The sequence below is a fragment of the Oncorhynchus nerka genome, linkage group LG22, assembly GCF_034236695.1.
Source record: "Oncorhynchus nerka isolate Pitt River linkage group LG22, Oner_Uvic_2.0, whole genome shotgun sequence".
In the NCBI taxonomy this organism is placed as follows: domain Eukaryota; kingdom Metazoa; phylum Chordata; class Actinopteri; order Salmoniformes; family Salmonidae; genus Oncorhynchus; species Oncorhynchus nerka.
Genome location: NC_088417.1, coordinates 53,138,327 through 53,163,966, shown reverse-complemented (window position 1 = coordinate 53,163,966; position 25,640 = coordinate 53,138,327). Strand labels below are relative to the sequence as shown.

The window sequence follows — 25,640 nt, the reverse complement described above, 5'->3', positions numbered from 1 at the left end:
CCTGATGGTCCCAAAGAAACAAAAAATAAACATGTTTCTTTACCCACCACCTCCTTTTACTTTTCCGAGCCAATCAAAGCCCAAATCGGTGAACCACTGATCCATTCATAGCTCTTTGTCTGTTGGCAAGGTCAGGGACACCCACACATAAAGTGTTTTTAACATACAACGTTTTGAACTTACATATTTGCAGGGCCAGATTAAGACAAGGGCTTACCGGGGCTGAAGCCCCTTGGCCCAGGTTCAAGAGGAAACAAAAAAATATCTAATTATAATAAAGGAAATATATACTGTATATATTATATATGTAGGGTATACTTAAGTGATAATCCCAGAGAAGCCGGTGGTTGGAGGATATTTTCGGCACAGTTGTTACCGTGCCAATATATCCTCCAAACACAGGATTCGAGGGCATTATCACTTTTATACAACCGGTTACCAACATGTTTAAATAATGATTGACATATTTTTATTAAAAACGTTATTCCCAAAATATAGTCCTGAAACAAATCTAGGGTTGCTACCCAAGCCAGCTGGTTGTTCGTTCTATAGGTTCGGTTGCCAGAGACCCAGTCATTCAGTCATTTTGTTCTGTATCTATGGACCCAATCGTTCATTCTAAATGTTGCTTGGTAGCTAGCCAACTAGCCAACTACGGCTAACTTACAGTTACGTCAAACAGTGCAGACAGAATAACAACAGTAGCTGCATTTGTTTAAGCTGTTTTCTAGTGATATTTATTCGGACAATGAGCTAATGAGGCACGATTTAGCCTGGCATAGAAAATGTGCTCTCTCATTAGGACACTGTTGTACAGAGGAGTTCGCCTCTGCACAACACAATAACTTCAAACTGAAGCTGGAAAGGTTCAGGTTCATTACTATGGGACAGTTGAAGATCACATTTGAATATTGAAACAATGTTGCAAATGTCAGAGACAGACAGCAAGGTTTATAGAAATGTTCGCTGTTGAAAACCAAATGCTAGTCTAAAAGAAATGTGACATAATGACTAGATGCTTTTTACAGTGGAGATCAAATTTATAACTTCCCTGCCTGAGCTGATGAAACAGTGGATTGCGCAGACAGATGGAACAGAGTAAATAGGCATTTTAACGTCATAGATTTAGCCGATGGTATCTTGTGGAATAGACACCGGCTGGAATGCGCTTTTTAACCAATCAGCATTCAGGATTAGACCCGCCCGTTCTATAAACTTATATATAGTAACAATCAAAAGTTTGGCCACGCCTACCCATTCAAGGGTTTTCTTTATTTTTTACTTCTTTCTACATTGTAGAATAATAATGAAGATATCAGAACTATGAAATAACACATGGAATCCCGTAGTAACCAAAAAAGTGTGAAACAAATCAAAATATATTTTATATTTGAGATTCTTCAAAGTAGCCACCCTTTGCCTTGATGACAGCTTTACACACTCTTGGCATTCTCTCAACCAGCTTCATGAGGCAGTCACCTGGAATGCATTTCAATTAACACGTGTGCCTTCTTAAAAGTACATTTGTGGAATTTCTTTCCTTCTTAATGCGTTTGAGCCAATCAGTTGTGTTGTGACAATGTAGGGGGGTATACAGAAGATAGCCCTATTTTGTAAAATACCATATTATGGCAAGAACAGCTCAAATAAGCAAAGAGAAACGACAGTCCATCATTACTTTAAGACATGAAGGTCAGTTAATGCGGAACATTTCAAGAACTTTGAAAGTTTCTTCAAGTGCAGTTGAAAAAACCATCAAGCGCTGTTGATGAAACTGGCTCTCATGAGGACCGCCACAGAAAAGGAAGACCCAGAGTTACCTCTGCTGCAGTTAACTCTAAGTTCATTAGAGTTAACTGCATCTCAGATTGCAGCGCAAATAAATGTTTCACAGAGTTCGAGTAACAGACACATCTCATCATCAACTGTTCAGAGGAGACTGCATAAATCAGGCCTTCATGGTCGAATTGCTGCAAAGAAACAACTAAAGGACACCAATAAGAAGAAGCGGCTTGCTTGGGCCAAGAAACATGAGCAATGAACATTAGATAGGTGGAAATCTGACCTTTGGTCTGATGAGTCCAAATTTGAGATTTTTGGTTCCAACTGATGTGTCTCTGTAAGACATGGAGTAGGTGAACGGAGGATCTTTGCATGTGTGGCTCCCACTGTGAAGCATGGAGGAGGAGGTTGGATGGTGTGGGGGTGCTTTGCTGGTGACACTGTCTGTGATGTATTTAGAATTCAAGGCACACTTAACCAGCATGGCTACCACAGCATTTTGCAGTGATACGCCATCCCATCTGGTTTGAGCTTAGTGGGACTATCATTTGTTTTTCAACAGGACAATGACCTAACACACCTCAAGGCTGTGTAAGGGCTATTTGACCAAGAAGGAGAGATGGAGTGCTGCATCAGATGACCTGGCCTCCATAATCACCTGACCTCAACCAAATTAAGATGGTTTGGGATGAGTTGGACCGCAGAGTGAAGAAAAAGCAGCCAACAAGTGCTCAGCATATCATGAAGCTGTTTGAGAGAATGCCAAGAGTGTGCAAAGCTGTCATCAAGGCAAATGGTGGCTACTTTGAAGAATCTAAAATATAATGCTATATGTGCTATTTCATAGTTTTGATGTCTTTACTATTATTCTACAATGTAGAAAATAGAAAAAATAAAGAAAAACCCTTGAGTGAGTAGGTGTTCGAAAACTTTTGACCGGCAGTGTATGTGTGGTCAATTGAATTGTTTTAATGCATTTCTGTAATGTTTCAGATTTTACAGCCATTTTTGGAAACCTTTATTAATGGGTTATTATTGGTTACTACATGATTACATATGTGTTATTTCATAGTTTTGATGTCTTCACTATTATTCTACAATGTAGAACATTTTACATATAAAGAAAAACCCTTGAATGAGTAGGTGTGTCCACGGTGTAAACATCATAATAAATAAATGTGACTGGTCAATTGTGTGAGTTATCCAACCACAGGAGCCCACTCTCAATGTTTAAAATACACCAGAGAGCATCATTTTGCCACAGAGGATCAATAGTTTATCAAAATATAACTGCACAGGCACATACAGGTATCTGCCAAAATAGAGGGAACACCAACATAAAGTGTCTTAAAAGGCTGCAAGAACAGCTTCAATGAGCCTTGGCAGAGATTCTACAAGTGGTCTTAAACCTTGCCAGGAAAATGCACCCAACACCATAACATACTTTTTATCCCTTGTTTACTCAAGTGTTTCCTTTATTTTGGTAGTTACCGGTATGTCTACAATTAGGAAGGCAGCCGTTTGGGCAGCATGTGCACTAAATATACAGCTTCTTGCGTTGTGGCCATAAACATTTAATCCATAGAAGGGTTTTATAACCTCTTACCTTGGCAATTTGACTGTTAAACTCATGGGTACACTAGCAATGGATGCCAGTCCTCCTGATTTGAATGGGAACTGTCATCTATGGATGCCAGTCCTCCTGACTTGAATGGGAGCTTGGACTGACTATGGTTGGTTGAGGCTGTCGGTATGCCTCTTTTGCAGATTTCAAAATACAATCGCGGGAAAAACGTACCGTTTGGAAAGCAAATGCCTACTGCTGGAAATACTCATCTCTGTACAACCAATAGATTTTATTTTTCTCAACACCCAATTTTTTGCTAATAGCAGAACAGTTTTTTCAAAGTAGCTCATCTTGAGATGGGCTATTGCCACGACGAGCGCATCGGCCATCCCCGTGAGAGCCTACTGTTGCATATATATATATTCTTTAACATGTTTTATCAATATTCACCCTTGTACCTCCCCTTGTAACCCCTTTCCAGAAACCCATTCTCTCCTGCCAGTGGCGCCATGCCCCCATGACCGTCCCCATGCCTGTGCCCTTACAACAATTCTCCTGGGCAATCCACTTGGTGGTGAGCATGCCTAGGGAGCGGCAGGCCTCGGCGTAGGCAGCCAGCGAGCCGCACACCTGGGCCTTGTGGTGGTTGTAGCAACCGTCCAGGTAGCAGGACTGGTAGAAGGGCCTGGGGTCCAGCAGGCCGTGGCAGGGCTGGAAGAAGCCCTTCATCTGGGTGAGCTTCTGGCACCCCTCCTCGCCTTGGAGGCCCAGCACAGCTGTGTTCTCACACGACTGGGCCAGCGCCATGTACTGGGTCTCATCACAGCTGGAGTGAGGGAGGGTGAAGAGATGGGAGGTAGAGGTAGAGTTGGGCAGATCCATCCATGCTTTTGAATGCACCAATGATAAAATATGTTTCAACTAGCACCACTACATTCTCCATAAATCCTAGGACATTCTGGATGTTGCTAAATAACCAGCAAACACATTTTTTAATGGCTTGGAGGAAGCAACAACACCATAGGGTGTTTTTTTTAAATATATATTTTTTAATAGAACTGTCAATTTAACCACTAACTGTCCATCTCTCCCATGTCCCCCCCCCTTCCCCATGGCCCCTCTCCCTCTCACCTGTTCTGCATGCCATTGGTCTTCCAGCTCTGGGCCAGCTCCAGGGCGCTGATGGCCGGCTTCCCACGGGAGGTGATGTAGTCGTCAGTAGGGTCTCCATTGAAGTTGCCGCAAAGGCCGCACACCTCACAAATAATAATACATGCTATTTTATAGCTCTCCTAGTTATTTTCTAAAACGCAAAGATGCTTTACAATAACCAGGTAATGTTCTTCATAATGCTTACATAATGTTCTCCAACCATAAGGGAAAACAACAACAAACCTTGTTTTGCAACCGCTGGCCCATAGTGATGCTGAGCGTGTTGAAGCGGTTGTAGCGCACCTGGATGTCCTGGGGCGTGTCGATGACCAGGAAGCCCTCCGATGTGGAGACGCGCGTCATCAGGCCCGTGACAAAAGGCACCGACACAGGAGTGCCGTTCACCTGTTTGGGGGGAGGACAGGCTGTGAGATTAATGCACTCGTGGTTAGACTTTTTAAGTACACACACACACACACAAATAATTGTATGATAGATGTAACTATACACATGACTCACCATCCAACCTCAAACTAATAAAAAACACCCACATTGTACATGTATTCTCTCCAAAATAAACCGATAGCGATGCAAAAATAAAATGCACCTGTTGACATCACCCCCACCCCAAATCATCTTCCTGCGGCCCTCATCCATCCAACCATCTAACCACCCTTTAAATCTACCCTCAATCCCTCCCCATCACCTTCACGGTGCTCCCGGAGATCAGGATATTCTCCTCGTTAATATAGAGGTATGCATGGGAGATGGTGGTGAGGTTGGGTGTGCTCCACTTGTCGAAGTTTGCGATGAGCTGAAAGGAGAGGTCAGGTAGCTTGTGGCAGTTGGTGGACAGCACGAAGGAGCAGGAGGCAGGCAGGCGGAGGGACGCCCCGTCAAAGGTCCTGAAGACACCGCCACCGGACGCCACGCAATGCTGCGAGCGCTGGGTGAAGCAGCCGCGCACGTCATGGCGCAGGGCGCACTCCTCCTCGGCCTTGCAGCGGCGCGGGTCACACTGGATGAGATTACGGCTGATGCACTGGCAGCGCTTGGTGCAATCACTGTTCCAGAACAGCTGTTTGGGCTGGAGGAGGGATAGCAAGCGGAAGGGGAAAGGAAACAAACTTAATGAACTCATTTCACAATTCTACAGATTCTTCAGGGGGTGCTATAGCACCCTCAGCACCCGTACTTGCTGCGAATATGTTTCCTGGGAGGTTTTTATTAACACTCTGAGAATGGAAATTATAGGTTATTTGGAGGTTTTTGAATAACTTCCTTAAAACTTACACTGAATGTTTCAATAAGACTTTTAACAACACCGCTAGCTTATTTTGGGTAAACGTTTTTTTACTCCAAGCAGAGACAGGAGACATGGAAATTCATTTCCTTTCACATTAATTATGCAAACACATGTATTCAGTGAGATTCAACCCTATAATCTTAAATTCTCTATCCATTGAATTTGTCCACTGTGCCACCAGGATGGAGCTAGCATGCCATGTTTTTTTACGAATACAAAGCTGCTAATTTTAGTCTATTAAAACAGACCCCATTTCAAAGGATACAGCTCTCATTAAGATCAGGTGTGACCAATTAGTGGACCCCTGAAAACTTAACAAGATAGAGAGCGTTTTGTTTATGCTGAGAACGAAATGTATATGTTTTAATAACGCTCTTACAACGTTTTCTGAACGTTACTAAAGTTCTTGTGGTTTTTATGGAAAGTTTACATTCTCGGAACAATTTGAGAACATGACTTTAAATAGAACCATGTAGAAACCTGTAGGACACTTTATGCTGAAGTACTGAAATTCCCACAGAATAATGTTTTGTTCACGTTCTTGGAAGAATTTATAATTATTTTTTATTTTACCCCCTTTTCTCCCCAATTTCGTGGTATCCAATTGTTAGTAGTTACTATCTTGTCTCATCGCTACAACTCCCGTACGGGCTCGGGAGAGACGAAGGTCGAAAGCCATGCGTCCTCCGAAACACAACCCAACCAAGCCGCACTGCTTCTTAACACAGTGCGTATCCAACCCGGAAGCCAGTGCACCTGGCAACCTGGTTAGCGTGCACTGCACCCGGACCGCCACAGGAGTCGCTAGTGCACGATGAGACAAGGATATCCTTACCGGCCAAACCCTCCCTAACCTGGACGACGCTATACCAATTGTGGGTCGCCCCACGGACCTCCCGGTCGCAGCCGGCTGCGACAGAGCCTGGGCGCGAACCCAGAGTCTCTGGTGGCACAGCCCTAGACCACTGCGCAACCCGGGAGGTCCTTGGAAGATTTTGAGAACATTCCCAACGTCAAACTATTCCCAATGTCAAAATGTGACCATGTTTGAACTTTTAGGAAACGTTCTGTTAATGTAATGAAAGTTTTTCTGTCAAGTTCCTTAAATGTGCTGAGAATGTTTCAAAGCCATTGGCACCATCAGACCAACTCCTTGAATGGCCTACTCCATGAAGTTTACACTTGTGTCTAAAAAACATTATTTACCTCAAAACATATTATTTTTACCATTAAGTGTGTGAACCTTACTGTATTTATATGCAGGGTTTTGTTTTTCAATAGAAAAAGTAAAAAATTAGCTGGAGTGCGTCTTTAACTTCTTCGAGATAGGGGGCGCTCTTAATTTTTGGATAAAAAACGTTCCCGTTTTAAACAAGATATTTTGTCACGAAAAGATGCTTGACTATGCATGCAATTGACAGCTTTGGAAAGAAAAAACTCTGACGTTTCCAAAACTGCAAAGATATTATCTGTGGGTGCCCCAGAACTAATGCTACAGGCGAAACCAATATGAAATTTCATACCGGAAATGGTCCAGATTTTGAATGCCCTGTGTTCCAATGTCTCCTTATATGGCTGTGAATGCGCCAGGAATGAGCCTGCACTTTCTGTCGTTTCCCCACGGTGTCTGCAGCATTGTGACGTATTTGTAGGCATATCATTGGCAGATTGACCATAAGAGACTACATTTACCAGGTGTCCGCCCGGTGTCCTCCATCGAAATTATTGCGTAATCTCCAGCTCCATGCGCGTTCCATTTTCTTCAGAGGAGAAAGTCAACTGCCACGAATGATTTATCATCGATAGATATGTGAAAAACACCTTGAGGATTGATTCTAAACAACGTTTGCCATGTTTCTGTCGATATTATGGAGTTAATTTGGAAAAAAGTTTGCGTTGTAATGACTTAATTTTCTGGGTTTTTCTTACCCAAACGTGATGAACAAAACGGAGCGATTTGTCCTACACAAATAATCTTTTTGGAAAAACTGAACATTTGCTATCTAACTGAGAGTCTCCTCATTGAAAACATCTGAAGTTCTTCAAAGGTAAATGATTTTATTTGAATGGTTTTCTTGTTTTTGTGAAAATGTTGCATGCTGAATGCTAGGCTTAATTCTATGCTAGCTATCAATACTCTTACACAAATGCTTGTTTAGCTATGGTTCAAAAGCATATTTTGAAAATCTGAGATGACAGTGTTGTTAACAAAAGGCTAAGCTTGAGAGCTAATATATTTATTTCATTTCATTTGCGATTTTCATGAATAGTTAACGTTGCGTTATGCTAATGAGCTTGCGGCTATAATTACACTACTGGATACAGGTTTTTTTCGTAGCCAAACGTGATGAACAAAACGGAGCGATTTCTCCTACACAAATAATCTTTTTGGAAAAACTGAACATTTGCTATCTAACTGAGAGTCTCCTCATTGAAAACATCTGAAGTTCTTCAAAGGTAAATGATTTTATTTGAATGCTTTTCTTGTTTTTGTGAAAATGTTGCATGCTGAATGCTAGGCTTAATGCTATGCTAGCTGTCAATACTCTTACACAAATGCTTGTTTAGCTATGGTTCAAAAGCATATTTTGAAAATCTGAGATGACAGTGTTGTTAACAAAAGGCTAAGCTTGAGAGCAAATATATTTATTTCATTTCATTTGCGATTTTCATGAATAGTTAACGTTGCGTTATGGTAATGAGCTTGAGGCTATAAATAGGATCCCGGATACGGGATTGCTCGTCGCAACAGGTTAAGTACTTTCTGTGTACTTTCTGTGTACTACTCACAAGCCATAATTTAACTCTTAAGCTAACTAGCTTGCCACGTGTATACGAATGTCTGTGGAGAGAGACTACTGTCTGTGTGACTGACTCACCTCATAGTACTTGCCGTCGTTGTAGCAGCCACAGTTCTGGGGCCGGACGCAACCCTTGCCATTGAGGACGTATCCCTGGTCACACTGGCAGCCCTCCACACAGTCTTGGGTGCACTCCCTCTGGCCGCGGGCTGGGGCGCACTGCGGTTGGCACACTGACATGCAGCTAGAGTAGTGGCTGTTGGCTGGGCACGTCAGCACTGGGGAAGGAGAAAAATAAATATGTCTTTATATGGGTAAAGGAAATGTGAGTTGTGTCCAAAATGGCACCCTACTCCTTATGTAGTGCGCTAGGGAATATGATGCCTTTGATTGAGACACAGACATGACGATTACATGATTAATTTACCTGGCATTGGTTCTCTGGACAGATTACAGTTTGGGTGCAAAGTGGAGGATAGATGCAGAATACATAAGAACAAATGTTAAAATATCAGTTGGTTATTCATTTGACAGCGTACTGTATGTCATTGTGTAGGACGGTAACATAAAGCTGCTGCTTTGAGATTCATCTCTCCTTTACTCATATGACTGAGAACTCTATGTAACCTTGGTGAAAGTATCCGTTGTTATTGTTGGGCACTAACTTCTAAACTCCTGAGGGTATGGACATCTATTGAGTGAGAAAGGGGAGTGCAGAAAGTTTACATTTTGTAAGAACGTGCTATTGTAAAGTCTCATGTATCCTATGGAGAGGAGGAGGGCAATGGTTCTGGTTTCAGTCAACAGATAAGGTAGGACAGGCGTGAGTTGGGGAGGAGTGAGGAATTTTGGCTGAGGTCAGATGAGTCCAGGTCAGATGAAGTGAGAAAGAACAGGCACCACTAAAGTCCTGTCTAGCAAACAGAGATGTATTGGTTGTCCCAGATGTGCAAGGAGGAGACTCAGCATAGGAGGAAGGTATAAATATATGTGCTTGTGTAAACATGCTTTGTCTTTGCAGCTGTTTGACCCAGTGGGTGAATAAACTTGGTTTGAACTTTGACCAGTTGTCCGTTAGTTTTTCACTCTGTTTGTCAGAACCTAATAATATCTAATAGGCTATTACTACTGAGGAGTAGTCCCATGTAAGATAAGCCTCCACCTGGGCTGGAAAGAATTAAACTCAACTCAATCTACTTGATTCATGCCTCAATTATTCTTGTGCTCACCACAGGGTGTGTCAATCCTCCAGCCTAACACACGCAACCCCTGGGTCTGGCATGTGCTGGTGTAGATCTGCAGCCAGTTGCAAATGGTCCCCGAGGCACCCCGGTCCAGGCATGTGTCCTGCAGGCAGTTCTGGTAGAAGAACGCCGGCGCCACCTTGCTGTGGCAGCGCGCAAACACACCGCCGCGGTCCACGATCAACCCGCACAGACGCACTGCCTCGGGCTCCACAAACAAGTGCAGCCCATCGCCCAGGTGGAATCGGATTCCCGTGTAACCCCCGCCATCAACATTGATTCCTCCTCCCTCACCATCTTGGGCCACGCCTTCCATGTAGGCGTCCACGACGAGTAAAGGGGCATCGGTGGCACCAAAGCCTCCCTCGACCAACCCACAACGTGGGCACGAGTCGCCGCAGCCCACCTGGCAGAATGTGTCTTGCTCAGCCCAGGCCATGCCCCAGTTGCTGGTGGTGAGTACGGGAGAGGAAAGTGGCATGCCCTGGCACAGGCCGCAGGTGGTGTTGTAGAGGCGTCGAGGCAGCGTGAGCAGGAGCAGGGTGTTCCAGTCGAAGGCAACCTTCAGGCCAAAGTCCGTCTCCAACACCAGCTGCATGCCGAAAGTGAAGATGTGGACCTTCCCCGGCCCCAGCTTCAAAGGCAGGTACAGACGTTCCTTATTCACCTGGGAGAGAGCATTGGAGAGTGAGTCATGACTGTTTGTGTGTGTGTGTGTGTGTGTGTGTGTGTGTGTGTGTGTGTGTGTGTGTGTGCGTGCGTGCGTGCGTGCGTGGGGGAGTGTTGTGTGTGTTATAACTAGCAAGTGTGAGTGTATAGGATTGAGTGTGTGTATTGTGGTTCTCCTCAGATCTTTGGGATGGTTTGTGAACCTTTTCCAAATGTCGCTCAGGTCAGCCGTTACCCTGAGCCCAATCCAGTCTGATAAAAGATGCCAATGGAAATAAGATCCGCCCTGAGCCAATCAAAGAGGAATTCACTCTTCACTCCGCCATTCTATCGGCTTGATTAACAAATAACTCTCCCTCACATGTCTGTGTGAGATTCACAACACATCAGTCACACTGGAAGGATAAATATGCATTGAAATGAAAAGTGTCAAGACATTGTAAGAACACATTTCTCCTGTCTTTTTTCAGTTGGATTCTCTGAAAAGCATTGGTAAGATTCTTGGCCTGTTACTTACCACATGTTTTTCTTCCTAATAAAGTCTAACAAGACTGACTGTGCCCCAGGCTTTTCACCCTACTGAGTGGAACCGAGCCAAGTCAAACCAAATTTTACTGAGCTGGCCTAGTTACGCATCCACCATAGTTTCTGGAATCGTGCTAAAAAAGGACAATGGGAAATGAAAATATCTGAGCCAATACAGTTTAATGCAGGACGTAAAGGTAGTGTGAAAAGTGTACAATACACTCACCGTGATGGTGTGTTTATAGCTCCGAGACACCTCAATCTCATAGCCGTAGACTTCCAAGATGAACCCCCTCACCCAGATGGCTTGCCCCGTGTCCCTCTCCTCGTTCCGGGCTGACAGCTTGAAGCGAGGGAGGTCGGCGCTGGTGCTCGTCTTGGGTCGGGTGGCGGTGCTCTGGTCCATATCCTCCTCTCCCGCCACTCCGCTGTTGCACCTCGTTGTAGCCAGGATCAAGGTACAGCTACTCTGCAGCTCGAAGGGCACACCCCCGAATGGCAGGAAGTGGCTGTAACCAGCGGCAATGCACAGCGCTTCGGTGTGCGGCTGGCAGAAGTAGAGGCCCTCAAGGTCCTCCTGGCAGTACTCACCCTCCTGGCACGGTGTCAGCGTGCAGTAGACGCGGTTGTCCGAGCCATTGCAGTAGCAGCGCTCCTGGCACTCCCAGTCATTCCAGAAGATCTGGTTGGTGGCCAGCTGCCGGCCCCCAGAGCTGATGCAGCCGCAGTCGCTGCGCGCCACACACTGGCCGTTGTGGAGTGCAAAGCCCTCCCTGCACTGGCAGCCCTCCTGACAGGGCAATGGGCACAGCTCGGCGAGCTCGTCCAGGCCGGCGCAGGTCAGCGGGCAAGCGCTGGTGCACTCATCGTAGTAACTGTTCTCCGGACAGGGCAAGGCTGCGGGAAGGAGAGAGATGAGAGTGGGGTAAAAGACAAATAGAGAGAGATAGAGGGATCGTAACAGAAAGTAAAAGAGTGAGAAAAAAGGAGAGGGACATAGAGAGAGGTCGGGACAGAGATAGAAACAGAAACAAGAGAAAGGGCTATTCAGAATTAGCAGAGCCAAGGTTTGGTTAATAAAGGAAAAATACACAATCAGTCCATCACTCAACATCACTCCAAGGTGGTGGCGAGGGATTAACTCACGGCAATTGGTAGCATTCCTCCAGGCAGCAAGGCCCACCTGGGCATCCTGACAGGCCGAGGCATACGCCTGCAGCGAAGAGCAGAGCACCGAGCGGTTTCCCTCCCGCATGCACATGTTGTACAGGCAGTTCCGGAAGAACGGCGAGGGGTTGACGGCACCGTGGCACGCCAGGAAGGAGCTGTTCCCCGGGTCGTTGATGTTGCCACACATCCACGGGCTCTGGTAGAGCCGCAGGTCCGTGCACATGCGGTACAGGTCGTCGCAATCGCCATTGCACGTCAGGTCGTCAGCGATGGCCCGCCAGCCCTCAGTGAAGAGTTCGAGGGATTCGGCCAGCCGGCCGTTAGGCAGACGGAGATCGTCGCTGGCGTTTCCGTTGAAGAGGCCGCACAGGCCGCAGGTGGCGTTGTAAAAGAGGGGAGAGAGAGAGATGTTGAGGAGGCCCTGACGGGTGTAGCGGACTAGGACCAATCCGCTGAACTCCACCACGGTAGCGTTGCCAGGGGCGCGGTAGATCATTAGTGTCTCCAGTGGGTGGACATAAGGCAGGAGTACCAGCTCACCGTTCAGCTGGGATTTAGACACAGCATAACATTATGTCATAGTAGCAGCAACATTCAGTCACTGTAATGTACAGTAGTGCAGTGATATATCTGTTACGTAGTTACCCATTTTCAATCAGTAAGGCTGGTCCGAATGGATCTTTTCATTCATCTAGTAAACTCATAATTCACATCGCTTCCTAACTCACTCATCAGCATAGCAGGTATTTATATGACAAGGGTTATAATGATACCTTGTCAGCATGGCAAGTATTTATAGTATAATGTCTTAACGTTAGCTCGTTAGCATAGCGTCACGTCGCTTCCTCCTTTTCTATTAGCAAGCGTGTGGAATACCATTCACCTATTAACTTCAGCCTATGAGCACGGCACACTAAGGCAATTCCACCACTGTTGCTGATTAACCTACTCACTCGTGCAATAATCACTATCTTTCTTTCAACCAATGGGCATGAATCTAGGGGAGTATTTATATGTCAACTCAAACCTTGTTTTGCAGCAACAGTCGTCCAATGACCTATGTCCCCACAACCACCAGCATAATAACCTTAAGACCCGTTATTGGAACTCCTTTCCCGCGGCAACCTGTCATCAGCATCTTGCTCTGGGGAGCATTCCTTGGAGACAAATCCTACACCAAACTATTCAATACAATTCCTTACTATATTATCTCTGTTGTCATTCAGTTAAGCCTGTATTCAATTGAACTACATATTCCAGCTAAATTACTTTGAGAAATGTATTCATCTCATGATGACAGACTTTCAGGGCCAGTTTCCCAGACTCATATTTAGCCTACTCCTGGTGTAGAAATATAATGCTAAATGAAGTTTCTCCACTGAAAGTGATTCTTAGTCCAGAAGTAAAGTTGCCTTGGGTCCAGTGGAGGCTGCGGAGGGGGGACTGCTCATGATAATGGCTGTAACGGAGCGGAGGGGGGACTGCTCATGATAATGGCTGTAACGGAGCGGAGGGGGGACTGCTCATGGTAATGGCTGTAACGGAGCGGAGGGGGGACTGCTCATGATAATGGCTGTAACGGAGCGGAGGGGGGACTGCTCATGGTAATGGCTGTAACGGAGCGAATGGAATGGCATACAATAAAACAGAAACCATGTGTTTGATACTATTCCACTTATTCTACTACATCCATTACCATGAGCTCGTCCTCCCCAATAAGGTGCCACCAACCTCCTGTGCCTGGGTCTGGAAATCCTACCCACAATGTAGCACAATATCAATGCTCAGATAATCTTTACACATACTTTTGTATGTTTATTTGTCTGGAGACTCATGCATTTTCTCTCAATCGGACTGAGGTAGCACCAAAATAGCCTGGTCCCCATACGGTATATTTGGAATGACAATAAACAAACACAGAGAAAAGTTGGCTAAAGAACAAACAGACTGGAGCACCAGGCTATAATACTGACCTTCACTGTGTCAAAGTCAGATCCACCCATCTGGGCCTCCAGGTTGGCCACCCTGACCACCACGGGCCGCATCCAGTATGGACCCTTGTTTACCAGCCGCCGGCCCATCTTTACTTCCACAGCAGACACGTTGGCCGGCATTGGCCCACACGACCTCAGCAGGTAGTAGGAGCTGTCGTCCGGGAAGGGCATGGAGGTCCCGTCGAAAGAGGCCGTCACAACATTCTGACCCAGAGAACACACCCCCTCCCTGCGGGGGTAACACCCCAACAGGCCGAACTCTGTCGCACACACCTCGCCTTCTCTACATGAATCGTTGAAGCAGGAGACTTCGCCGTTGGGCCCACAGACGCAGCGCAGGGTGCACTCTCCACCCTCGCTGGCAGGGCCCGCCCAGAAAGTGTCGTTGAGAGGGTAGTAGAGGCCCTCACGCTCGCAGCCGCAGTCCTGGTACCGGACGCAACGGTTGCCACTCAGCACGTATCCCGGGTCGCACTGGCAGCCCTCTGTGCAAGGGTGGGTGCAGTACAGGTGGGAGGTGAGGTCCGAGCATGAGGCGGCGCAGGCACTGGTGCACACCTGGTAGTGGCTGGACTCAGGGCATTTCAGGGCTGGCAGCCAATCAAAGGAGAAATAGGATGTTACTGTATTTAACAAATCATATTAACCTAAGATTGTTATGCTGTTATGTGCTACATGATTACATGATTACATAAGTTACATTATGATATTAACCACATCTAAGGGACAGATCGACATTTACTGGGGGGAGTGGTGGTCAAAAATAGGGGAGGGTTGTCAAACTGCTGCAACTGACAGTTGAACTTGAGGTGAGGAAGACCGTTTCAGGCCTACCAGAGTAACTAATATCTAACAATATAGTGTTTATCTTTATACAAAATACAAGGATAAAACATTTACAAATGACCCTCCTGCTGTACGTCTATATCTGTGTAGTAGACGCAGTAACCATCTGACATAAAGAAATTATCTGACATGCTCAAATCTCTGACAGCTAAACCGTGAGGTGGACAATTATTGTTTTAGTACAGTAGCCTAAAACCCCTTCAAAAAATAGACTATAAAGTGTTGTATATGCTACACATCGGAACACAAGGAATAGTGTATTTGTAATTTGTTATAGGCTGTTATTAAGGACACGTAAATGTGTCTCATTTGGCCTACATCCCTCGTTTATTGATGGTGCTGGCTGCGCCAGGTTGAATTTGAATGCATATGGATGCCCATTAAATTTCTCAAATGTTCGGTAAATTAAAATCTTCCCTATTATGTTGTCCAGTGCCAAATTACCCTAAAGGAAACTCTGAAATGGCATTATGTTTTTATGAAGATTTTAGAATATTCGCATGAAAATCTGTCGCCAATTGGATGGAAACCTACCTATAGACATGCTGAAAACTCTGGCAAGTTTGCTAGTCCAGTGTCACTTTGATTATTGTAACGAATGTCGTCGAGAGAAGGAGAAGAGCACCAAGGTGCAGCGTGGTAAGTACAATTCTGCAAGGTGCAATACACAAAACAGAAAACAACTACCCACAAAACCCATGTGGGCAAGAGCTACTTAAGTATGGTTCTTCAATCAGAGACAATGACAGACAGCTGTCCCTGACTGAGAACCATACCCGGTCAAAAACAACGACATACAAAAACATAGAAAAAAGAACATAGAATGCCCACCCTAGTCACACCCTGACCTAAACAAAATAGAGAATAAAAAGCCTCTCTATGGCCAGGGCGTGACAATTATGCCTGCACATCATGGTCACACCAGCAGCCCCAAACATCTAAAGAATAAGCTACTAGCCAAACAAAGTTGTAAGAATTGTACTTAAAATCATCCCTCATACTCATCTGAAGGTTGAGCATTTATTCATCTCTATCTCTATATCTATGTAATTATATATTAATTGTGTAAAAAATAAGTCCCACAATCAAAAGTTTGGACATACCTACCCATTCAAGTGTTTTTCTTTCTTTGTACTATTTTCTACATAATATGTGGAATTTCTTTCCTTCTTAATACGTTTGAGCCAATCAGTTGTGTTTTGACAAGGAATTGATGGAATACAGAAGATAGCCCTATTTGTTAAAAGGCCAAGTCCAAATTATGGCAAGAACAGCTCAAATAAGCAAAGAGAAACGACAGTCCATCATTACTTTAAGACATGGAGGTCAATCAAAACAGAACAAAACCATCGAGCGCGGTTGATGAAACTGGCTCTCATGAGGACTGCCACAGAAAAGACCCAGAGTTACCTCTGCTGCAGAGGATAAGATCATTAGAGTTACCAGCCTCAGATATCGGCAATTAACTGCACCTCAGATAACAGCCCAAATAAATGCTTCACAGAGTTCAAGTAACAGACACATCTCAACATCAACTGTTCAGAGGAGACTGTGTGAATCAGCCGTTCATGGTCGAATTGCTGCAAAGAAACCACTACTAAAGGACACCAACAATAAGAAGAGACTTGTTTGGGAAAGAAACACGAGCAATGAACATTAGACCGGTGAAAAACTGTCCTTTGGTCTGATGAGTACAAATCCTTTGGGTTCCAACTGTCGTGTCTTTGTGAGACGCAGAGTAGGTGAACAGAAGATCTCTGCATGTGTGGTTCCCACTGTGAAGCATAGTGGAGGAGGTACTTCGCTGGTGACACTGTCAGTGATTTATTTAGAATTCAAGGCACGCTTAACCAACTTGGCTACCACAGCATTTTGCATCTGGTTTGCGCTTAGTGGGACTATCATTTGTTTTTCAACAGGACAATGACCCAACACACCTCCAGGCTGTGTAAGGGTTATTTGACCAAGAAGGAGAGATATGGAGTGCTCCATCAGATGACCTGGCCTCCATAATCACCCACAGAGTGAAGGAAAAGCAGACAACAAGTGCTCAGCATATGTGGGATCTCCTTCAAGACTGTTGGAAAAGCATTCCAGGTGACTACATCATAAAGTTGCTCAAGAGAATGCCAAGAGTGTGCAAAGCTGTCATCAAGGAAAAGGTTGGCTACTTTGAAGAATGATTTGTTTAACACATTTTGGTTACCACATGATTCCATATGTGTTATTTCACTATTTCACTCTTCACTATTATTCTACAATATATAAAATAGCCAAAATAAAGAAAACTCTTGAATGAGTAGGTGTGGCCTAAAACGTTTGACTGAACTGTACGTATGTCAGATCTCCCCAAGGAGACGTCCTGTAGTGGACCATCTACCACCGGCCTAAGGAGAGACACATGAAACGAGGGTTTAATACAATAGTAAGACGGGAGCTGTAACCTATAACACACCTCGTTAATTCTCCTCAGGACTTTAAATGGCCCCACAAACCGCGGACCCAGCTTCCGGCAGGGCAGGCGGAGAGGCAGGTTTCGGGTCGAGAGCCAGACCCGGTCCCCCGGTGCGAACACGGGGGCCTCACTACGGTGGCGGCCAGCTCTCACCTTCTGTCGCCCACCTGCCCGTTTAAGGGATTCCTGGACGGCTCTCCAGGTCTCCTTTGAGCGCTGCACCCAATCCTCCACCGCAGGAGCCTTGGTCTGACTCTGATGCCACGGTACCAGGACCGGCTGATAGCCCAACACGCACTGAAACGGCGACAGGTCCGTGGAGGAGTGGTGAAGTGAATTCTGGGCCATCTCGCCCCATGGGACGAACCTCGCCCACTCTTCAGGCCGGTCCTGGCAATACGACCTCAGAAACCTGCCCACATCCTGGTTCACCCTCTCCACCTGCCCATTGCTATCGGTGTGAAAACCAGAGGTCATGCTGATCGAACCCCCAGACGCTCCATGAACGCCTTCCAAACCCGGGAAGTGAACTGGGGACCCCGATCAGAAACTATATCCTCAGGCACCCCGTAGTGCCGGAAGACGTGTGTAAACAGGGCCTTCGCAGTCTGCAGGGCCGTAGGGAGACTGGGCAAAGGGAGGAGACGGCAGGACTTAGAGAACCAATCCACAACGACCAGGATCGTAGTGTTCCCCTGTGATGGAGGAAGATCGGTAAGAAAGTCCAGACAGGTGTGACCAAGGCCGCTGTGGAAAGGAGAGGGGCTGTAACTTGTCTAGGAGCCTCTCAAACCCCAGATGACCAGAGGAGGGTAGTGTGTGGGCCCACCTGATCAATCTATCACGAACACCAAGCGGGACGTACCTCCGACCCGCTGGACACTGAGGTGGAGGAGGTCCTAACCGAGACGCCGCTCGATGTCCGCTCGATTGATGGGACGCTCCTCGGTATCATAGAGAGGGGACAGTGCGTCGGCCTTCGCGTTACGGGAACTTGGTCAGTAAGAGATAATGAAGCGAAATCTGATAAAAAACATCACCCACCTTGCCTGACGAGGATTCAGTCTCCTCGCCGCCCGGATGTACTCTAGATTACGGTGGTCAGTCCAGATGAGAAAAGAGTGTTTCACCCCCTAAAGCCAATGTCTCCACACCTTCAGAGCTTTTACCACAGCCAGCAACTCCCGATCCCCCACATCATAGTTTCGCTCCGCCGGACTGAGCTTCCTCGAAAAGAAAGCGCAGGGGCAAAGCTTCGTGGGCGTGCCCGAGCGCTGTGACAGCCACCTGCCCAAATCCCCAGATAAACCTCCGGTAGTAATTGGCAAACCCTAAAAAAAACACTGCTCCTCCTTTACCGTGGTCGGAGTCGGCCAATTACGCACGGCCGCAATGCGGTCACACTCCATCACCACCCCTGATGTAGAAATGCGATACCCCAGGAAAGAGATGGCTTGTTTGGAGAACACACATTTCTCGGCCTTGACGTACAGGTCATGCTCCAACAGTCGCCCAAGTACCTTGCGCACCAGAGACACATGCTCGGCGCGTGTGGCGAAAAAGATCAGTATGTCATTGATGTAAACCACTACACCCTGCCCGTGCAGATGCCTGAGAATCTCGTCAACAAAGGATTGGAAAATGGCTGGAGCATTTTTCAACCCATACGGCATGACGAGGTACTCATGGTCCTAAATGTGGTTTTCCACTCATCTCCATCCCGGATTCGCACCAAGTTATACGTGCTCCTAAGATCCAGTTTTGTGAAGAGGCGTGCTCTGTGGAATGACTCCACCACCATGGCGATGAGAGGTAGCTGAACCTCACTGTGATGGAATTTAGACCTATATAGTCAATGCATGGACGCAGACCTCCCTCCTTCTTCTTCACAAAAAAAAACTAGAGGAGACAGTGATGTGATGTGGAGGGCCGAATGTACCCCTGTACCAGAGATTCGGTGACATATGTCTCCATAGCCACCGTCTCCTCCTGGGAAGTGCGGTGTTCACCTGGAAGTTTATCGCACAATCCTCCAGTCGATGTAGCGGTAATATGGTCCCACTCTTTTTACAGAAGGCGATTGCCAAATCGGCATATCCGGGGGTGCGCACGGTAGAGACCTGGTCTGGACTCTCCACCGTCGTTTCACCGATGGAAACTCCCACACACCTACCTGAGCAGTCCTCTGACCACTCCGTTTCCACAAAATTTTAGGATTGTGATAAGCCAACCAGGGAATACCCAGCACCACTGGAAATGCAGGAGAATTGATTAGGAAGAGACTAATCCGCTCCTCATGACCGCCCCGCGTCACCATGTCCAGTGGAACCGTGGCCTCCCTGATCAACCCTGACCCTAACGGACTATCTAGGGCGTGCACGGGGAAGGCTTAGTCTATCTGCACCAAGGGAATCCCTAACTTCCGCGTGAAACCGCGGTACATACAACTCCCCGCTGCGACTGAATCGACTAGCGCCTTATGCTGGGAATGAGGGGAAAACTCAGGAAAGGAAATCAACACATACATTTGACCAACAGGGGGCTCTGGGTGAGCCGGGTGCTGACTCACCTGAGGTGTTCAGGTGCCCTCTCAACTCCCAGATGTTCCTCCAGCACCGGTCAGCAGTCTGTCCTCTCCGACAACAACTGGTGCAGGAGGTGGCTCCTCCTCCGGTGGCCCTTGCAGCAGCACCCCCCTCCATGGGTGTCGGAGCAGGAGTGCTGGGGGGTGGAACGAACAGACCCTGATCAAGACGCCCGCGAGCAGCCAGCAAGTTGTCCAGCCTGATGGACATGTCTATTAGCTGGTCCAGAGTGAGAGTGGTGTCACGACAGGCTAGCTCCCTGCGGACGTCCTCCTGCAGGCTACTCCTGCAGGCTACACCTATAATGGTCCATCAGGGCCCTGTCATTTCACCCCGTGCCGGCAGCCAGGGTCCGGAACTCCAGCGCGAAATCCTGTGCACTCCTCATCTCCTGCCTTAAGTGAAACAGCCGTTCACCCGCAGCTCTGCCTTCTGATGGGTGATCAAACACCCATGGGTGAACTCTGGGTAATGGCCCCTCGCCGAGTCCGGGCCCTCCCAGAACGCGTTGGCCCACTCCAGGGCTTTACCCGAAAGGCAGGAGATGAGGACATTGACACTCTCTTCTCCCGAGGGGGTCGGGTGAACGGTCACCAGGTAAAGCTCCAGCTGGAGCAGGAACCCCAGCAGCCGTCCCATCGTAGTCCCTTGGGAGAGCTAGCCGAATCCTGCTGGGTCCGGACGCCGCCGGAGAAGGTGTTGTTGCAGGCTGGCGGGTGGCTGAAGATGAGGTAGGGAGGCTGCTCCTTTCCCATCTCTCCATTCTCACTAACACCTGATCCATAGCTGTCCCCAAACGGTGTAATACCGCCATGTGCTGCTGAACACGCTCCTCCATGGACAGGGTGGGCGCGTCCGCTCCTGCTGACTCCATGATTTAGGGTGCAGGATTCTGTCAGATCTCCCCAAGGGGATGTGGGTGTGGAGAAACAAGTAGCCACGAAACCCCACTCAGACACAGTCCAGGGAAAAACCACCTGTTAAACATGAACTGATGAAAACGAAACCCAAACTCACTGATAGTCAAACGAAAACAGTCCCGCACAAAACCCCAAGGGAAATGTCGAGATAAGTACCCCCCCTAATTAACCAAAATGAAACCAGGTGAAACACAAAACAGACATAACCAAAAGAAAAGGAAACCGGACCGGTGGAAGCTAGTAGACCGGCGACGACGACCGCCGAGCACCGCCCGAACAGGGAGAGAGGAGCCACCTTTGGTGGAAGTCGTGACAGTATTTATTTTACTGACAAATTCAATCAATCAATCAATCCAAACTGTGCAGCGGCCAATTGATGAATGGAAAGAGACATCTATTACAAAATACCAAAAAGTTTAATGACATTCGGAGATTGTCAAGCCAAGCCTTTGATACTAGGAAAGCCTACAAGGTAGGGAGGGATATATTTTCTGTTTGTCAAGATTGACATGGTCTATTTATTGTGGTGTTAAAAACGCAAACCATGATATTAAAGTGCCCAAAGTCGTTATGCTTTGTTTATTGGTTGTGTGGTGCATTGGCACAGAACCCTGTTCTGGAAAATTAATTGGATATATTTTATCAAATTAAATATGGCATCAACATGTTGAAAATCTGATTTCACCCTAGCTGATCAGTGTGTGCAGCCGACTCTGATCGTGGTGTAATGAAACAGGCAGGGAGAGTGAGCTCGTCTGTGGTGGTCGGCCAACACTCAACCTTCTGGCCCGTAGCCCTGCGTGGCATCGACTGTGCCACAAAAGTATGCTGAAGTGGCAAAGTTGATATCCACTTTTATAAACACAGTTATGTTATTTGTGGTCATAAACATTATTTTCAGTTAATTATATGGGGGGAGGGTGTTCAATTTATTTTACGGTAAAAGGGGAGTCATGTGAAAATATTTTAAACTTTGGGGAGGGGTGTGCATTTTTTTTTATGACACCGAGTTGGACCAGCCCCTCCCACCCAGTAAATTGAGATACATCACTAACAGAAACAGTAGGTAACATATTTATTTTAAGGATAGGTAGCTATAAAAATGTCCAAACAAAACCATTTCCACCCGACATATAGATGATATACATCGGGACAGAAGAGCACCCACCACAGAAGGTGTGTGACCTCCAGGTTCGTATGGTAACCCCCAGGGCTTGGCAGGCTAAGGCGTAGGCCTGAATGGCCTGACAGAGGGTGGTAATGTTGTCCTTGTTGTTGCACATGTCGTAGACACAACTATAGACAAAGGCCGTTGGGTCCACCACTGCCCTGCAGTCCCTGAAAGGCCCGTCCGTCTTGTTGATGATTCCACAGTAGTCCGGGCGGAAGTAGAACGCCTCGGTCAATGGTTCACAGACACTGCAGTTCTGGGCACAGCCGTCTGTGCAGCGCCAGTCAGCATCCTCCGCCCGCCAGCTGCCACCCAGCGCCACTACGCTCTCGGCTAGCGAGCCGTCGGGCAGCACAGGGTCGTCGGCAGGGTCGTCGTTATAGTTACCGCACAGGCCGCATGTGTTGTTGAAGTAGGAGCTGGGCAGGGAAATGGAGGCGTAGTGCTGCCCATCGTAGGTCACCAGGAGGCCGAAGTCGGTCTCCAGGGCGACGGCCATGCCCGACCAGTACACCCTGACTGCACCTAGCTGGAGTTGGACTGGCAGTGTCTTCATCAGTCCATCCACCTTGAAAAGGAGAGGTAGGACATTCAGGGCAGATTATGCAGGACAGTACCACATAAACACCATATTAGATTAGATAGCCCAGCTAACAATTCTAGAGAAAGATTACTTTTTTGTAATGTTCCCCAGATGTTTGAGTGTCCAATTTTCTGTTAGTTAGGGGAACATTCTATGTATGTTAGCAAAAACCTCCTGACAACCTATTTAGCATGTTTTGGCAAACATTCCCTAAATGTCAAACATAACTTACACAGAACATGGTTGCCATGTGCTCAGAACATAATATATGCATTTTCTAGACATGTTTCATGGGAATATTTCAAGAAAATGTCTTTGTATTAGTTGTCAGGACTTCACCTGATAATCCCAAAGAAACGTTCACCCCCCAAAAAATTCACATTACACATTTCGCCTTGTTACTGTTGCTGAGCCCATCAAGGCCCTGATTGGTGAACCACTGATCCATTCACAGCTCTTTGTCTGTTGACAATGTTCGGGACACAGTGCTTTCAACTCTCTTTGAAAAACATGATTATACTGTGCATGTTCAATTATACAGTCATTATTATTCAGCATGTCCTCACCTCGGAATTTGAACTCACAACCTCTTGGTTCACGGCATTCTGATATTTATGCCATGCCACCATGTCTGTGTCAGTTACAGTTAATCTGAATATTCTCTCATCATTTAGTTGATGTACTTATTTCAGCAATGTTAGGGCTTTCTATATAGTGATCTATTGTTGGTGGGGTATTTTACCTGGTTTTAATGTTACTCCCCAACACTATGATCAATAAAATAGTTTTTCTTGAGTGCACTTTAAGAGATTTACTTCAAAGTGCATTTCAAGCAGACGATGGAGAGATGCTCATGTAACGGAGTGAAGAACATGCCTTAACCTCAATCCACAGCTAGCTTGAAATAATTTGTGCTCAAGGGGTAATCCTACAGGTTCCCATCTTTCATTGAGAAACACATTTTTATTAGATCAATTACAGGTGCTGCAAATGTTACCAAATAATGACATTAACATACTATGTACTGCTAATAATGTGAGTGTGACTCCCCTAGCAGGTCACAAACCCAAGTGGGTCAAATATGTAAGTTGAAAGCACTGTGTGCGTGTTCCGAAAATGGTCAACAGATATAGAACAGTGAATGGATCAGGGCCTTGATGGGCTCGGCCACAGTAACAAAGGGTGCTGTGTAATAATTAAACAATTGGGACCATCAAGCGACGTCCTGACAGCTGATACACAGGAATGTTCATGAAAGGTGTCTAAAACAACATCTTATATTCTGAGAACATGTCAACCATGTTCTTTGTATGTTTGGTGGGACGTTGATGGAATATTCCAATGAAAACTGTAGGTAACATCCTAATGAATCTCTTGGAGAGCGGAACACAGGATCTGATGGTCTTACCTGTCAAACTACATGATCAGACCACTGTTATGCACCTAGCCTCCCAAAGGCACAACATCTGACCTATAACCATCTGACCCATGGCAAACTGACAAGACTGTGTTAGCCCGCTGAGCTAAAGCCTAGACATCCCTACATATTTGTCCTCGTTGGAGGTGCTACTCTGCTCACCTGTATTGTGCCCTGGCTGCCCTTAGGCAGGATGACTCTGTGGTCGTACACCTCCACAGTGACATCTCTCAGCCAGGACACAGAGGCCACGCCGCGGTTCTCATTCTTGGCCTCCACGCTGAAGAAGGGCAGGCCAGCCACCTCCCAGCAGGGCCGAGCTAACAGGTAGGAGCAGGTGCCCTGGAAGTGGTAGAGGAAGCCATCAAAGGTGTGGTAGTGAGGGTCGCCGAAAACCACACAGGTGCTGGTGCGCGTAGACTGGCAGTAGAAGGCACCCTCCTTCTGCTCACAAGTTTCCAGCTGGCTGCACGGTGCCTCCCGGCAGAGCACCTCGTTGTCCATGTCCAGGCAGCGGCACCGCTGGGAGCACTGGTCGGACAGCCAGAAGATCTCACCGCGCCGATAGAACCGCCCTAGGAGAAGATATGGACATTCATGACTATGGGTCTCCCCAGCCATGATGTTTTTTTAATAAGGGGACTCATGCTGTGAGGAGAGTGATTCAAGTTTACAGAAACTGTCTACACGGACTTGACTAGTACCTAGACATTTGAACCTAGACATTTGACCAGTGTGTCAAGTCTTTGTTATGTTATGATTTGATTTGATGTTATACTTTTTGCCCACCATTGTAACTGCAGCCATTGGCAGGGTCTATCAGGGCAGTGTCTACGCGGAAGACCCACCGGCCAGGCAGGTTTACATTGGTCGTCCTCTCGATTTCAACCACGGCATTGGAACGGGACCCAGGTAGGTTGAGGAAGTTACCGATTTCTCCTCCATTAAAACCTGACTGGAGAGGGGAGAGATTGGGAAAAGGCAAGTGAGGAGGTTATCACTTTCATAGAGGTGGGAGGCATCAAGATTGGTCTGCTGTATTTTAGCTATATCTGGGAGGTTGTGATTGGTCTGACATGTTTTAAGGGTGGTATATGGGGCACCATGATTGGGCTGATGTGTTTTAGGGGTGGTTTATGGGGCATCATGATTGAACTGATGTGTTTTAGAGGTGGTAAGTGGGGCGTTGAGATTGAGGGGATTCGATTAAGCTATGACCGTCACGTGACCGGGTGAGGAAGGTGCGCCCTGCACAAATCGAATGGTAATCTGTGCTGCTCTGTTATATTGTCAACAATGCAGAATGGTGCATTGTACAACATCTATTTCCCATAAAATATAGATTCAAATTTTCAAACTAGTTATCATTGGGAAGTCAGATAAAGCATTTTAAAAAAATCAAAAGCAATCAATTTTGCTTGTGAAAACACAGAATCTTACTCATTACTCCACG

General features: G+C 46.6%; 1 protein-coding gene across 3 annotated transcripts in view; it reads right to left on the bottom strand.

Moving 5' to 3' along the window:
• Positions 1 to 25,640, bottom strand: part of LOC115105331 (alpha-tectorin-like) — a 74,357-nt gene that overhangs the window by 8,866 nt on the left and 39,851 nt on the right. For all 3 annotated transcript variants that reach the window (XM_065007241.1, XM_029627251.2, XM_029627253.2), the window contains 12 exons: positions 24,977 to 25,142; positions 24,350 to 24,762; positions 22,185 to 22,755; positions 14,190 to 14,800; positions 12,193 to 12,763; positions 11,273 to 11,943; positions 9,838 to 10,519; positions 8,687 to 8,886; positions 5,208 to 5,588; positions 4,745 to 4,906; positions 4,481 to 4,605; positions 3,895 to 4,175 (listed from right to left, as the gene is read on the bottom strand). In XM_065007241.1, coding sequence (XP_064863313.1) covers positions 3,895 to 4,175; positions 4,481 to 4,605; positions 4,745 to 4,906; positions 5,208 to 5,588; positions 8,687 to 8,886; positions 9,838 to 10,519; positions 11,273 to 11,943; positions 12,193 to 12,763; positions 14,190 to 14,800; positions 22,185 to 22,755; positions 24,350 to 24,762; positions 24,977 to 25,142 — 4,834 coding nt within the window. The remainder of the gene's footprint in view (positions 1 to 3,894; positions 4,176 to 4,480; positions 4,606 to 4,744; positions 4,907 to 5,207; positions 5,589 to 8,686; positions 8,887 to 9,837; positions 10,520 to 11,272; positions 11,944 to 12,192; positions 12,764 to 14,189; positions 14,801 to 22,184; positions 22,756 to 24,349; positions 24,763 to 24,976; positions 25,143 to 25,640) is intronic.